This window comes from Rana temporaria, chromosome 5 (assembly GCF_905171775.1).
Source record: "Rana temporaria chromosome 5, aRanTem1.1, whole genome shotgun sequence".
In the NCBI taxonomy this organism is placed as follows: Eukaryota; Metazoa; Chordata; class Amphibia; order Anura; family Ranidae; genus Rana; species Rana temporaria.
This window is the reverse complement of record NC_053493.1, coordinates 36,106,392-36,122,965: the sequence shown is the minus strand read 5'-3', so window position 1 is coordinate 36,122,965 and position 16,574 is coordinate 36,106,392. Positions and strand designations below refer to the sequence as shown.

The following is a 16,574-nucleotide window of genomic DNA, read 5'->3' as shown; positions in this document are numbered from 1 at the left end:
TCTGCCGCGGGAGCGCGCCTAATTTAAATGGCACACGCCCATTTAAATTATGCGGGCTTACGCCGGAGGCCGCCGGCGTAGGTTTTCATTGCAAGTGCTCTGTGAATCAGGCACTTGCGATGAAAACTTGCGGCAGTGTAACGTATCTAAGACGTATCTAAGATACGTTACGCCGCCGCAATTCTACGTGAATCTGGCCTATTCTCTCTTTGTTCAGTTGACTTATCCTGGCCATACACTCCACGAAAAATCGTCTGAACGAACTTTCGAAAAACAAAAGTTCTTTCCTGAGTGCAAACGATAGTGCCATCATGTAATGGGCGATAAATCGTTCAGTGGACATAAAAAAAACAATTTTTTTTTACATATACCTAGTGCAGAAAGTTCGGACGGGAAACACATTAACCTTCCGATTTATCGTTCGTTCGGCAGAACATTTCCAAACTTGTCCTTCGTTTTTTCAGCTCAAAAACGTCCCAACGATTTTCGATTTTGTGCCCATTAACTGGCCGAAAAACGAAAGATCTTTCTTTACAACGATTTTCGGCCGAATTTTCGTATAGTGTATGGCCAGCATTAGGATGTGGGATTCAACAGAGACATACTTACCGATATAATTATCAAGTAATTCTAGCACCAGACCTCCTGTGTAAACCAAGTGGTAACCTGTAAAGGCTTTTAAAGTGTTGCCTAGGGATAGTAAAATTAATGCCGTTTGACGCTGTTGCATGGGCGTGCACAGTTTTAAAGCGTGACATGTTTGGTATCCATTTACTCAGCGTAACATCCCCTTCTTCTTTTTTTTTTTTTTTTGCAAAAAAAAAAAGGGTTTTGTGTGTTATGTCATTTAAAAAAACACCATGTTCTAGGGATTTGGGACTTCTTGGCTGCATAATCTCGGTAGATACTCCGGCCAGTCAAAGAGTTTCAGGACCTGACTCTTCTGCTCTGAGCGGGAGAAGTAGACAAAATCCCATGTCTTTTCCATGGGCCATAATCGGTGGGTAGAAGGCTAGTCCAAAAGCCCCTGTCCCAGTTGGGTCTGTCACCAACTGAAGCGCTTTTCCGATGCAGCCTTCCTCAGACTGGGGTATCTTGACAATAAAACTGCAAAAACTTACAGTGGGGGGCAAACGCCTGGTTCATTGCCAAAACAATTTTTAATAACCATTTCCCGCTGGAAGGCCATCGTATGATGTCCTGGACTTGAAGTGGTGACATTTGGTGTTGATGCCTGCAGTTACAGGCATCATCCAGATATATATTTAATTTTCAGCCAGCAATTCCCTATCTTGTAAAAGCCATCCCAGTGGCTCATGAGCTGCTGGATGGCTTTTACAGGCAGCGCAAAGGGATGTCCCCCGCCACCCTCCAGGTGCCTCTACGGGCTCTCTTATGCGATTGGGTACCCGGAAAGAAGATCTGGTGGCAGATTACCATAGAGTTGGCCATGGACCAGATGGTCTCCATCCATCTCTATGATCCTGGGAGGCCGAAAGCAATGTCATGATGTCACTTCTGGTGCTGACAGATGTAAACACTGCCATTTTTTTATTTATTTTTTTGCCCTGGAAAGCGGAGGGGTGTGTGTGTGTGTGTGTGTGTGTGTGTGTGTGGTTTATCGATTTCATGCTTTCCAGGGTAGAGGAGATCTCTGGGGTCTTATTGACCCCAGATGTCTTCATAAAGAGTACCTATCACAACTTATTCCTATTACAAGGAATGTTTCCAATTCTTGTAATGGGAATAAACGGATTTAAAAAACAAAACAAAAAAAAGTATAGTAAGTGCCTCTGTCCCCTCGTGCTAGCACGCAGAAGCAATTCTAAAGCATATGTTTGGTATCTATTAACATTATTTTTTATATTTTAATAAAAGTTGTTATGGTTATGCCCCAGGCATTTGTGCCCCCCCCCGTATGTTTTTGCAGTTTTGCTTCTCCACTCTAGTTTTGCCATTGGTAGCAGGTGGAAATGCATCACTGGTGGTGGTGGAGGGGGGGGGGGGGGATAGGGGTTGTAAATCCAGCTTGTGTGGGCCTTAGAATGTGCCTAAAGGCACTCAAAGAGCCCAGTCGGTGGGGTAGACATTGACCATATGTCGAAATTTATGAACTGTGTAAAGATTTGGAATCTTCAGGCATGTCCGTCTCGTATTATATCCATCTCTGGCCGGGCCAACAATCTCTTTATTACCCATTGAAGCGAGCAGTCGCATGAGCTGAATTAGCCTTCGTACCAGTGCAGGTGGTAACACCGAGGTTATTAAAGGTGATTATTCATCGGACACATTCGGTTGTAGCCCCGCCAGTTCTGTTTGGTGAAGTGTGTGTGTTGGTTTTTCTTTTATTTTTTATTACGATTTCAAATCCACCTGCACTTTAAACTTTAGAACAATGTGCTGCCTGAAGTCCATGTTTTGCTTCGCTAGTTAATTCCTTTTCTCTTTACAATCATTTTTATCTAGACTTGCCGAATCGAGAATCAGCTGATTGGTAACATTTGCAAGGTGCAGTTTCTGATTGTTTCATGTTAAAGGTTCCATAAATAGAGGGTGGGCCGCTCCTAATATGCGAGTACACACCTCATATGTGCACTTTATGGTAGACTAAAGCTGGCCATACACCATACAATTGTCTTATTCAATTTTTCTTTAGATTTATGCTGGCCATACACTATACGAAAAATCGGTCGTTCGGACAGTTCGTTCGATTTTCGAACAGTTAATGGGCACAACATCGATAATCGTTGGGACGTTTTTGAGACGAAAAAAACCAAGGACAAGTTTGGAAATTTTCTGCTGAACGAACGATAAATTGAAAGGTTAATCTGTTTACTGTCCGAACTTTCTGCACTAGGTATATGTAAAAAAATAAATTAAAAATATATATATATTTTTTTTTTTTTTTTGTTTTTATTCATGTCCACTGAACGATTTATTGGTCATTACATGATGGCAATATCGTATGCGCTCACGGCCGAACGTTCGTTTTTCGAAAGTTCGGACGATTTTTGGAATAGTGTAATGTTAGAGCTGCACGATTCTGGTCAAAATGAGAATCATGATTCTTTTTGCTTAGACGATTCTCACAATTCTCAAAAACTGAATGCCGGAACCCCCCCCCCCCCCCCAAATGAATAAATAAACCTGTGATTTATCTGAAAATATGAATATATAAAAAACAGACCAGTTTCATAGGAGTTATATGGTCTAACATTATAGATATATCACTGGTCTCCTTCCCCATTTTTTTAAAATATATATATATATATATATAAATGATATATCTAATATGATATATCTATATCTATCAGAAGCAGTACCGCCAGCAACCATTGGGTGGCGCATGGATACACACAGTTGTACAGAACTGTGAGAAAGATTAATACATCAGAAGCAGTACCGCCGGCAACCACTGGGTGGCGCATGGATACACACTACAGTTGTACAGAACTGTGAGAGAAGCCCAGGCATCCATCCAGCGACGCAGGCTGCTGACGTCGGTTCCGATATCGGCGCCATTTGTGTTCCACGCTGGTTACGTGGAACCGGAGGTGACACAGAAGAATCGCGGGTCATCCCGCGGGGAGATTCGAGATTGCGATTCTCTCCGTGATAAATCGTGCAGCTCTAGTGTATGACCGGCATTGCATTCAACTATGTAGTACAAGGGCCTGCCTGATTGCATACAAATTAAGAGTGTTTAGGTTTGACCTCATATTATTTGGCTTTGGTAAAGGAAAGTTGTACAAGAAAATTGTCAAATCCAGGGTGGGTTTGATTTAAATCACAATTTTAATCGCTAGGAAAAAAGACTTGATTTAAATAATTTTTAAAGAGCAACTGTCATCTCTGTCCCGCAGCAGCTCCTCCTCTGACCCGCTGTTGACTCACCGATGGTCCCATTCACTTTAATGGGACGGCTGGTGATGCGGCAGTGACACAACAAGGTGAGGGACGTGGCGGCAGCAGGTGAGTGGATGCCCGCTAACAGGCGCTGCCATGATGGATCTAAAATGACAGGTGCTCGTAAGGACTCGTTGCTGGTAGTTAGAATCTTTAGTATTTGCAAACAAAATATTAAAGTTTCCTATTTTTAGAATAATAAGTTGTCGGGTTAGTAAAACAGCAATATCAGAACCGATTGAATCATACAGTTTGTAGTGTACATAGATTTACAAAACAAGGGGATAAAGGAATATTCTCCTGGTTACTGTGAAATTGTGTGAATGCATCAATGCAGTGCATGTTATCTCAGCTTGCAGAGCTTGGATTCATTGAATGAGTTTACCAAAAATGTAAATGATTGCAGAATATACAGCCTCGTGCTACATAACTAAGCTCCATTTCTTGCTGAATAAACAAAATTATATATTTTTTTTTAAGTAATAATTTTCGAGGGGGGAAAAAAATTACTTGGAACCCCCAAACATTATATATTTTCTAACCCCCTATAGAATAAAATGGTGGACAATGTAATACTTTTTGTCACACCATATTTGTGCAGCGGTCTTACAAGCGCACTTTTTTTGGGGGGGGGGGGGGGGGGGGGAACACTTTTTTCAATAAAAAAATAAGACAACAGTAACCTTGGCCCAATTTTTTTTATATTGTGAAAGATAATGTTACGCCGAGTAAATTGATACCCAACATGTCACGCTTTAAAATTGCGTCCGCTCGTGGAATGGCGACAAACTTTTACCCTTTAAAATCTCCATAGGCGACGTTTAAACAATTCTACAGGTTGCATGTTTTCAGTTACAAAGGAGCTATTATTATAATTGATCCCGCTCTACCAATTGCGGCAATACCTAACTTGTGGTTTGAACACCGTTTTCATATGCAGGCGCTACTCGCATATGCATTCGCTTCTGCGCACAAGCTCGGCAGGACAGGGCGCATTCCTGGCTCCTAACTTTTTTAGCTGGCTCCTAGATTCCAAGCAAACTTGTCAAGCCCTGCGTTAATGTGCTGACAAGAAACATGGAGATAGGAGGAGAGAGCAGAGTGACGGAGAGATGTGCTGGCCAGTCACTGGCAGGGGGTGAGTCCAGGATGACCTGGGATCTGAAGAAGAGGGTTAATGTTGATGACCATTTGTAGTGTGTTTTGTGTTGGGGGTGCCACCAATACCCATAGAGGCACACTTTGCTGTGGTTTGGTTTAATGCTCGGTACCACAATGCATTAATGTGAATGGAGCTGCTACACTTTTAGACCTTGCTAGAAACACGCTGACGTGTGTGTGTGTGTGTGTATGTATATATGTATATATGTATATATATATATATATAAGGAAGAAAACTGTTTCTGTATAAGTCTGTACATGTTTGTTCTTATGTAGCAAAGTATGTTGGGTTTGAGGAAGTTGGGCAAGTTGGAAATTACATTTTATTTTTGAGGTTAAATGGAAAGTATAGTCTTTTCTGGTGATCTCATGTTTTGTGTGTGTGTGTGTGTGTGTGTGTGTATGTGTGTGTGTGTGTGTGTTTGTGTGTGTATATATATATATATAATATATATATATATATATATATATATATATATAATTAATTTTTTTATATTGGATAACGATTTGTAGAATAAAATATGTATACTAGAGCTGCACGATTCTGGCCAAAATGAGAATCACGATTTTTTTTGCTTAGAATGAAGATCACAATTCTCACGGCATAAAATCTTTTACATTTATACAAAAAAAAAGTGGGCTAACTTTACTGGCTATTTTTTTTTTTTTTTTTTTTAATTCATTAAAGTAATTTTTTTTAAAAAAAATTGCATTAAAAAAGACTGCTGCGCAAATACAGTGCAACATAAAATATTACAACAACCGCCATTTTATTCTCTAGGTTCTCTACTAAAAAATGATATAATGTTTGGGGGTTCTAAGTAATTTTCTAGCAAAAAAATATAATGATTTTAACTTGAAAAGAGCTGTCAGAAAAAGGTTTGGTGGTTAAACGTTCCTAATTTACATACAGAAGTTTATTCCTTTTGATGTGATACAATGTTTAGACTTAATTTTCCACTGATAAAGAATGTTTTCAAAACTTGACAGATTGCCCAGACTTTGACTTGGCTGAGAGCAGAGAGGAAATTCTTTTCATGTCAAAGATCGTGCAACCCTGTGTCAAGAATCGCAACGGGAAAAACATTGAGATAAGGATTCTTGACGATTAATCGTGCAGCTCTAATGTATACCCCAACAGTGAACGTCTTGCATGCTCTTTTTTTTTGGTCTAGTTAAAGTGGTGCAGGCCTTAAAGTGGAGTTCCACCCATACATAGAACTTCCACTTTTTGGAACCCCCCCCCCCCCCCCCTCTGGTGTCACTTTTGGCACCTTTCAGGGGGAGGGGGGAGCAGATACCCGTGTAATACAGATATTTGCTCCCACTTCCTGGTATAGATCACCTCTGTGATCTACACAACATCCGGTGCCTGCTCTGTACCCCCGCTGTCTTCTGGGAGTCACCCAGCTCCCAGAACACAGCGGGGACCACTGAAGATGGGCAGCGCAACTCGCGCATGCGCTGTAGGGAAGTGAAGCCCTGATTTCCTCACAGAGTATGACGGCGGCAGAAGCCGATCCACAAGTGGCAGATCTGCCAACATCGCAGGCGCCCTGGACAGGTAAGTGTCCATATATTAAAAGTCAGCAGCTGCTGTATTTGTAGCTGCTGATATATATATATATATATATATATTAAAAAAAAAGTTTGTGCAACCTCCGCTTTAACAAATGTGCTTTGAATCTAAGAGCCAGCTAAAACAAATAATTTTTTGCCTACTAGCTTATTTCACCCCCTTCCTGCCAGGTAAATTTTCAGCTTTAAGCGCTGCCACATTTTGTAAGACAATTGTGCGGTTGTGCTACACTGTACCCATATGAAATTTTTTATAATTTTTTTTTTAGACCTACAGGGCTTTCTTCTAGTGGTATTTAATCACCACTTGGTTGTGTGTGTGTGTGTGTGTGTGTATGTTTGTGTGTGTTTGTGTGTGTTTGTTTGTTTGTTTTTTGCTATGAATAAAGACCGAAAATTTTGGAAGAGGGAGAAAAAACAAACGACAAAACGTTTTTTGTTATAAAATTGTGCAGATAAGTAATTTTTCTTCTTCACTAATGTACTGTAATGAGACTGCACTGATGAGGCAGCACTGATGGGACATGCCTTCTGATGAGTCAGCAGTGGAGCTTTCCAATAAGCAGGGACCATGCGCTTTGGAGAACTATAGGTGTGAATCGGTAGGCTTCCACACAAAGAGCAAGGGTTGTTTTCTGAGCATGTTGGCAGGGGATAGGGGTGGTGTGTGTTTTTTTTTTTTTTTTGAACAATTTTAGTAATCATATTTTAATTGGTTGCTGATTTCATCTCTAATCTCCCTGACGTATGAAGATTAGAAACGAATTGCACTAAAGAATTACCAGTGAACTGCAACAGAACTCTTTAATCTCCCCCGAGACTGAAATCTCTACTATCGCATCGCTGGAAAATTCTCTCGCTGCGTCTTGAGTTGGTTGTTAGGCCTGGCTCGCCGGTTTACTGCATTATGTTACATATTTTTTTTGTCCTCCATTCTGTAGAGAACGACTTTTATAAAGTGTTATAATTCACAGTAAATGCGCATTTCCTGTGTTTTTCAGATCTTGCACCTTCTGCACGGCTCCCATAAATTTGGAGTATTGCACAGAACCCCCCCCCCCCCCCCCCAAAGTATTTAGCCAGAGATTTAGGGTTATAATTCAGTCTGATGTATTTTGCCCGCTCTATAACTTGTCTCCGTATCCTTTCTGGAAAAATGAAGACAATCTTTTTAAATTGCCAGCACCTTTCATATCTGTCAGAAGAGTTTCTCTTACCAGCTATTAAATCATTTTTAGACTGCATGCTAATTACATGTAGTAGGCGAAAAAAGAAAGTTTTCAAGACTCGGCTTTCGCTGCAAACTTTTTTTCTTTTTTTGTTGCTTTGGATAGAGCATTAAAGGGTTGGAATGTCTGCTGGGTTTTTATTGATTTCTGTGTTGCCCTTGGGCCAATTGCCCCTCCATTCCTGCCATGGTGACCCTCTTCACACCAAGACATAAAGGTAGGCTTGCCTCCTTTTTGGTCCAAAGAAAACGGGGGTGGGGCCACCACTAGTTGTCTTCGGTCTTTGGGTTCAGTGACACCTAGGGGGCCGCCCTCGCTTGATTCGGTGCTCAATGATGCCTGGTGACTGCCTTCCTTTTGGTTCGGACCTCAGGAACTGCCAGAAGTCTGATCAATTCCGAACTTTTTTTTTTTCAAAAATCACATTATTAACAGCACGACATAGCCATTCTTGCATCATTACTTCCACCAGATGTGACTCCACCTTCAATGTGGTGTGTGTTTTGTTTTTTTTTCCAACCAGGGTTGCCAGGTTGGGGATAGTAATGCCACATCAGGGCCGCCATCGGAGGGGGGGGGGGGGTGCAGGCAGTACACCTGTAAGGGGCCCGGATGGTAACCCCCCTATTTTCTTTCTTATTTTTTTTTTTTTTTTTTAAGGGGCCCAGAGGTCCCCAGAGCAACCCCCCCCCAGTTTGTGGCACCCCCTGCTTCTTAATTAAACCCCCCCCCGCTTCTCAATTAGCAGTGGCTTCCCCCCAGATAATTGTACGACTAATCGTTCCCATTTTGTTGCATAATACTAATATCAAATTCAACAGTGCATTTTGCGGTCTACGAAATTTATTATTATTATTATTATTATTATTAATATTATTATTATTTACGATCCTGGAAAACCTTGTTTGCGTAGTTACGGATCTGAAATGATGTTAAATTAATGTGACCCCCTGTGTCTGCCACACCTTTTAGCTATTTCTGTTCATATTGCATTGGGGAGCCTGGCACATTACTTTGATAGACTGAGTGAAATTATTACAGTGTAACAAGTGAGCATTTCCGTGTACATTGTGATAGGCTGCAAACGATTTTCTGTTTGTGTGTTGGAGCATTTTCACGGTACAAACATGGTTTACGTTCTCCCATCTCCTTCCGGGATATTTTCGTGTTTCCGATCATGCGTGATGTTTTGTCTATTAATTTTTTGTGGACACATACTTTTGTGTTTGTTCCTTTTGGATATTGTCGTTATCGGCTGTCGAAAGCTGTGTACTATCAGACCATCGTGCGATCAATCCGAAAGCGTTTTTTTTTTTTTTTTTTTTTTTTATCTGATCGTGTGTACGTGGTATAGGAGCCGGTTCACACAGTGGCGACTCGTCAATCGACTCAGCCTCCTGACAAGTCGCATCCCATTCTGTTCAATGGAACTGTTCTAATAGGAGCGACTCAAGAAAAAGGTTCTTGTACAACTTGAATTGACTTCAATACAGAAGTCATTTTGCAAGTTGCCTCTAAAGTCGTCTTGAGATCGCCTTGCAGAGTCGCTCCCCAAAGTCGTGCCGCCCCTGTGTGAACCAGGTCTTCGTCTGTTACCACACCATCACTTGTTACACTGTGTAATAATATCACTCAGTCCATCAAAGTAAAGTGCCAGGCTCCCCAATGCAATATGTGTATCCTCCCCTCCCTACCTTCCTTCCTTCCTTCCTTCCTTCCTTTCCTTCCTTTCCTTTCTTTTCCTTTTCCTTTTCCTTTTCTTTCCTTTCCTTTCCTTTCCTTTCCTTCCCTCCTTCTCTCCTTCTCTCCTTTCCTTCCTTCCCATCTTCTCTCCTTTCCTTCCTTCCCTCCTTCTCTCCTTTCCTTCCTTCCCTCCTTCTCTTCTTTCCTTCCTTCCCTCCTTCTCTCCTTTCCTTCCTTTCCTTCCTTCCCTCCTTCTCTCCTTTCCTTCCTTCCTTCTCTCCTTTCCTTCCTTCCCTCCTTCTCTCCTTTCCTTCCCTCCTTCTCTCCTTTCCTTCCTTTCCTCCTTCTCTCCTTTCCTTCCTTCCCTCCTTCTCTCCTTTCCTTCCTTCCCTTCCTTCCCTCCTTCTCTCCTTTCCTTCCTTCCCTCCTTCTCTCCTTTCCTTCCTTCCCTCCTTCTCTCCTTTCCTTCCTTCCCTCCTTCTCTCCTTTCCTTCCTTCCCTCCTTCTCTCCTTTCCTTCCTTCCCTCCTTCTCTCCTTTCCTTCCTTCCCTCCTTCTCTCCTTTCCTTCCTTCCCTCTTTCCTTTCCTTTCCTTTCCTTTCCTTTCCTTTCCTTTCCTTTCCTTTCCTTTCCTTTCCTTTCCTTTCCTTTCCTTTCCTTCTTTCCTTTCCTTCTTTCCTTTCCTTCTTTCCTTTCCTTCTTTCCTTTCCTTCTTTCCTTTCCTTCTTTCCTTTCCTTCTTTCCTTTCTTTCCTTCCCTCCCTCCTTTCTTTCCTTCCCTCCCTCCTTTCTTTCCTTCCCTCCCTCCTTTCTTTCCTTCCCTCCCTCCTTTGTTTCCTTCTCTCCTCTCCTTCCTTCCTTCCTTCCTTCCTTCATGATATCAATAGACTATAGGGTTGGTTTACTAAAACTGGAGAGTGCAAAATCTGGTGCAGCTGTGCATGGTGGCCAATCAGCTTCTAACTTCAGCTTGTTCAATTAAGCTTTGACAAATAAAACCTGTTTTACCAGATTTCACACACTCCAGTTTTAGTAAATCAACCCCAATATCTGATGGCGAGAGGGTTTGAGCAATTTATTTTTATTACTGACTCTCTTATTTTATTTGTTTCTGATGCCATCATTTAATGCTGATGTGTGTGTTGTTGTTGTGTTCCCCCCCCCCCCCCCACTTTTTAAATTAATTTTTTTCCTTTTTGTCTTTGTAGCATGCAGCTTCTATACCGGAAGGACTTGTGAAGAGTGCTTGAAGAATGTTACTGTGAGTAAACAGAGGATCGTTTTTGATTTTTGAATCTGTCTCGTCCATGTCTTTTACCTCATGTGGGAAGCAATAAATGTTAATGCAAGTGAGGCGTTGGTCCAGCTTTTTCCTCCAGTCACCTCCTGACATAGGACCTAGTAGGAGAAGACATTGCTATACTGTGCAGGAGTATAGCACCAATATGGAGCTCAGTATTGGCCAACACGAAATGTCACACAAGAATTTGTATGACTGTGGTGTATTCAGCTGCTGGCATTGCTTGTGTGTGTGTGTGTGTGTGTGTGTGTGTGTGTGTGTGTGTGTGTGTGTGTGTGTGTGTGTGTGTGTGTGTGTGTGTGTGCTTTTTAAAGATTTCAAAGTGCAAAGGAGCCAATAAATAAAGGGGAAAAAAAAACAGTGAGCCCTGTCAGTCCACGTGTAGAGGTAATTTGAAGTCTTTACCCATATTATAAAGGGCGTATGATGTGGAACTAGACCTAAAAGCCTACCAAAGAGCAAAGTCACCTGCATTAATATTAGGATCCCTGCAGCTAATCGGGTACAGGGATCTCTGCCATTTAGTCCATTGGTTTGACGAAACGCGTCCTGGATGAGCAGTACATTGGATAGAGTCCATTGTCTCTTGCAATCAAAGCTTATATGAGACACCTTTAGATCCAGTGTGCAGCTTCCTTTTTGTGATCGCCGCAAGTTAGTAATAGAAAAAAATATCAGCTGCCCGTAGTCTATAGGCAATACTGCTTCTAGTCCTTTGCCCTTTTACTGCCCTATTTTGGCACAGATTCCATGGTTCAGCCTAGGTTCACACTGCTGCGAATTAAAAATCGCGATTTTTTCCGCGATTTCGGCCGCGATTTAAGAGACATCTGTGCAGGGTTCAATGTAAATCGCGGCCCGAAATCGCAAAAATGAGTACAGGAACTACTTTTTGAAATCGGTGCAGCGCCGCAGATGCGGCGTCGCACCGATTAGGACAGTGCCATTGCCGGCAAATGCCGCCGATTTGAGATGCGATTTGACATGTCAAATCGCATCTCAAATCGTACCAAATCGTAGCCAGTGTGAACCAGGGCTCAAGTAAATATATTAATGCAAACTGTAAATATAAACTACTTTTAGAATCGGCACAATGCAGAGTTGTATTTACAGGGGAAACAAATGCATGGAGCAGTCCTGTGTAGAAAGTATTGGTTTGAGAAGTATTTTAAAATGAATGCCAGTTTGTATAAGGCCTGATAATTTTTTTTTTTAGAAATACAAAAGTATAGCAGTAGTTCAGAGAGTGCATGTAGAATCATCCTGTAAATGGTGCCAAAAAAAGATGAATTAGGCTTTTGCTTGTGCTGGTGAAGCGCAGTTCATTGTTTTAAAAGGGGAAATGCCGCATTTGGCTACTAGATGGCGCTAAATATTCTAGGAAATGCTTATATCTCCATCTATTGACCAAATTCTGCATTTTTCTATTTAAATCCCCTAAACATTCAACCAACATTATAGACATAGCCTAACAACATTCTTACTTTTTTTGTATTTATTTTTTTGCCCTATTCACTGTTACTGGATGAATTCTTATTATATATATATATATATATATATATATATATATATATATATATATATATATATATATATATATATATATATATATATATATATATATATATATATATTTTTTTTTGCACCTCCGTGTATTTATTGGAAGTGTCACCAAGCACACCTAATATATCTGTGATCTTTGTTTTGCAGTGCCTGTGGTGTACAACAAATAACACCTGTCTGGATTATCCTGTGAGGTCGATCTTTCCTCCTTCCTCTCTATGTGCCCTGTCCAATGCAAGATGGGCCGCTTGCTGGAGTAAGTAGAATTCCAAACATCAAGAGTGCCTAAAATTTTGCCTTGCTGCTGAACTGCTTTAGGATATCTAGGAATGAACTGTTCATAAGTCTGAGCTTAGTGTATTAGGTGAAGTGGTATTCAATGTAATCCAAATATTTGCCAGTAAAAATCTTTTAGTGCTTGTTTTTCCATTTTCCTGGTGATTTATTTGGATTCAAATTTAACAGGGATTCAAACATTTGATTGTAAATCGGATTTTTTTTTTTTTTTTTTTTTTTTTTTTTTTTTTTTACATTCGCTTGCTACATGAACATTTTACCCTTCTTTTTTTTTTTTTTTTTAAAGTAAATTGCCCCCCTAATTGTATCTACGTTGTTGAGTCTTTCCCTCTGATAATCCTGATGTAGACAGTCCTATTCATATCAATTGGGATGCAATGGCTGCACAGCTACTACTCCCAATTTGACATCCATGGGGATGCTCTTCCCTGAGAGCACACTGTCTGCATTTAGGGCTGTGCACCCACATCATTGCAGATGTCATATTGGGAGCAGTGGCTGTGTCTGTGCAGATGATGCATCCCAATTGACATGAATGGGACTGCCTGTATGGGGATGCATGGAACACCTGCCAATCCCTGTTGCACGGAACACCTGCCAATACCTGTGTGAATAAACATGGCCTTTGCACTGTTGTGTGCTGCAGTACGCCCGTGTGACTGAGGCCTTTAAGAGGAGCTCCAGTAATTTTTGTGTTTGCTCAGCAGCTATAAAAAGTGTAGCTGCTGACTTTTAATAAACACACACTCGCCTGTCCCAGGATCCAGCGATGCGGTCCCCTGTACCGTCACTTTTCTTTCCCCCCCAGAGCCGGCATTTCATCTGTTGGCACTTGTTTCTGACAGCTTACTGCTTCCCTCTGCGTGTCTTGAGTGGTCCGGCAGTCTTCTGCCCTTGGCACCCCTGGTGTAACCAAATCCCCATATTTTTATAATTTTTTTGTCCATTTTACTGCTGGTATCCTGTTGCGGTGTGCGTCCGTCCATGTTCTAAACTTTCAGACATAAGATCATGCTTGACTGGATTGGGCATTTTTCATCTTCAGGTCTATAACTACTAGTTCTGGTGGCAGCCAGCGAATCCTTTACTTTAAAGGGTAAGTCGCTTGGCTTAGTGCATGAGCTTCTTTGGCGTATTTTTTTTTTTTTTCTTTGGAGTGGAGGGAGGCCCATTCAAATGAATGGTGCTGCTATAAAAAAAATTCTCAAATCACGGAAATGTCGCTCATGTGAGCTGGGCCTGAAGGGGTGTGTGTGTGTGTGTGTGTGTGTGTGTGTGTGTGTGTTTTTTATTTTTTTTTCTTGCTAGACTGCTAAAATCACTGGCCCCATGGCAACTCGAATGGTGCCTTTACATCACTTATTTGCCTTTTTGCCTCTGATTATTAAGTGTTGGGAACATACAGTTGCAGAACAAATGCTAACAATTTAATTTCATTTCCTCCACAAAAAAAATCTGTTTTCTTTCCACCAGATGGCACTAGAGAGCCGTGTTTTAATTTACAGCACAGTTTTATGTTGCTACAGCAAAGCAGAAGTCCTAAAATACACACAATCTGTAAACAATAAAAGTGGTGGAATATATATTGGTGTGCACAGAAAACACAAAGGACAAAAAGAAAAAATACATTTCTGAAAATAATATTGTCTATATGTGGATTCTCTCTAGGTGACCTTTGTGTATGTATTCTAGATCTGTCCAGTGGTAATCTACCATGAAACAACTCCTCCTGTACTTTCCTTTGTACAGGAGCTTCCTGTAATAAAAAACGATCACTACTGCCCCCTATCTTTGTGCAGCGTGGCTGGTCTTGTCTCCGCCCCCTCCTGAGTTTTCTGCAGACAGCCTGTAGTGGGTGGAGCCTGCTGGGTCCTTCCCACAGCTCCGCTCTCTGCACAGACTATGTACAGAACAGCAATGTCACTGCAACTACACAAGGTAATATCTGGCTTTGCAAAGGCATTTGGTGCACATAAAAAAGATTTATATAATTTGGCTATTGCAAATTATATCAACTTAAAAGATGTTGTTTTTTTTTGTTTTTTTTTTTCTGCCTGGATTTCAGCTTTAACTACTTCTGTGCTGCCGTATTCATAAAAACGGCAGTGAGGTGGACGTGTATTTCTAGCCGTAACGCTGTATAATTTATCCATGTATATCGCGGCCTTGTAATGCTGATATCCTCACTAAGTTTAAAAAAGGCATTTCTATCTCCTTTTTTCCTCGGCACCACATGGCCTGATCTGTGGGCGGGGCTAAGCCGCAGAGCATTGCGTGTTTTGCCGAGGTTGCTGCTGTCGTGTGTGTGTGTGTGTGTGTGTGTGTTTGAGTACACCCCTCACATATTTGTAAATATTTTATTCTATTTTTTCATGTGACAACACTATAGACATGACACTTTGCTACAATGTTGTGTAGTGAGTGTACAGCTTGTATAACAGTGTACATTTGCTGTCCCCTCAAAATAACTCAACACACAGCCATTAATGTCTAAACCACTGGCAACAAAAGTGAGTACACCCCTAAGTGAAAATGTCCAAATTGGCCCCAAAGTGTCAATATTTTGTGTGGCCGCCATTATTTTCCAGCAGTGCCATAACCCTCTTGGGTACGGAGGTCACCAGAGCTTCACAGGTTATCACTGGAGTCCTCTTCCACTCCTCCATGAAGACATCACGGAGCTGGTGAATGTTTGAGACCTTGCGCTCCACCATATTCTGTTTGAGGATGCCCCCACATGCCTGGGTTTGCCCCACAGATGCTCAGATGATCGGGTTTGGGCCGCAGGGCACTATTCCAGACCCAGTCTCTGAAGGGAGGGGATCATGCTCTGCTTCAGTATGTCACTGACTAAGCACTGACATAGTGCGAAACATGTCGGCTGTCCCCTTCTGTGGCTGTGTTTTGTTTTGCATGTCTAATTTTATCGAATAAAGACAACTTTCCGAAGTTCTTTTGGAGTGCGGCTGTCCATCTTCTCCAAATTTTCTACATTTGCCTTTGTGCATTGCCAGCACCTTGGTTTCCTGAGAGGTTCCTTAATTGCTCACAAGACTCACCTGGAGCGGTGGCTCCCTTCTTTATGTCACAGTACATGTTGACATTCATGGTTCCCTCAATGAACTGTAGCTCCCCAGTGCCGGCAGCACTCGTGCAGCCCCAGACCATGACACTCCCACCACCATGCTTGACTGTAGGCAAGACACACTTGTCTTTGTTCTCCTCACCTGGTTGCCGCCACACAGGCTTGACACCATCTGAACCAAATAGGTGTAAAGGTACAATTTATTGATTTTTCCTAAATAGCTTCCTTTCCCTTAGTGCAGTCCTCCTTCACTTACCTCATCCTTCCATTTTGCTTTTAAATGTCCTTATTTCTTCTGAGAAATCCTCACTTCCTCTGTCTGTAACTCCACACAGTAATGCGAGGCTTTCTCCCTGGTGTGGAGTGTCTTGCTCGCCACCTCCCTTGGACTACATGAGAGTCAGGACGCCCACTAACACACAGCTCCTTTCTCCATCTGCAATGTAGAGAGCGTCCTGACTCTCCTGTAGTCCAAGGGAGGGGGCGAGCACGACACTCCACACCAGGGAGAAAGCCTTGCATTACTGTGTGGAGCTACAGACAGAAGAACAGGAAGTGAGGATTTCTCAGAAGAAATAAGGACATTTAAAAGCAAAATGGAAGGATGAGGTAAGTGAAGGAGGACTGCACTAAGGTAAAGGAAGTTATTTGGGGGGGAAAAATTGTACCTTTACAACCCCTTTAGGTTTCTCTTGGTCTCAACGGACCGCAGGACAAGGTTCCAGTAATCCAAGTTTTTAGTCTGCTTGTCTTCAGCAAACTGTTTTGCGGGTT

At 41.8% G+C, this 16,574-nt stretch overlaps 1 protein-coding gene across 2 annotated transcripts in view; it reads left to right on the top strand.

Annotated features, from left to right (window-relative positions):
• LOC120939934 (pituitary tumor-transforming gene 1 protein-interacting protein-like) overlaps window positions 1-16,574 on the top strand; it is a 90,616-nt gene that overhangs the window by 3,525 nt on the left and 70,517 nt on the right. For both annotated transcript variants that reach the window (XM_040352393.1, XM_040352392.1), the window contains exons 2-3: window positions 10,764-10,816; window positions 12,566-12,674. In XM_040352393.1, the coding sequence (XP_040208327.1) occupies window positions 10,764-10,816; window positions 12,566-12,674 (162 nt within the window). The remainder of the gene's footprint in view (window positions 1-10,763; window positions 10,817-12,565; window positions 12,675-16,574) is intronic.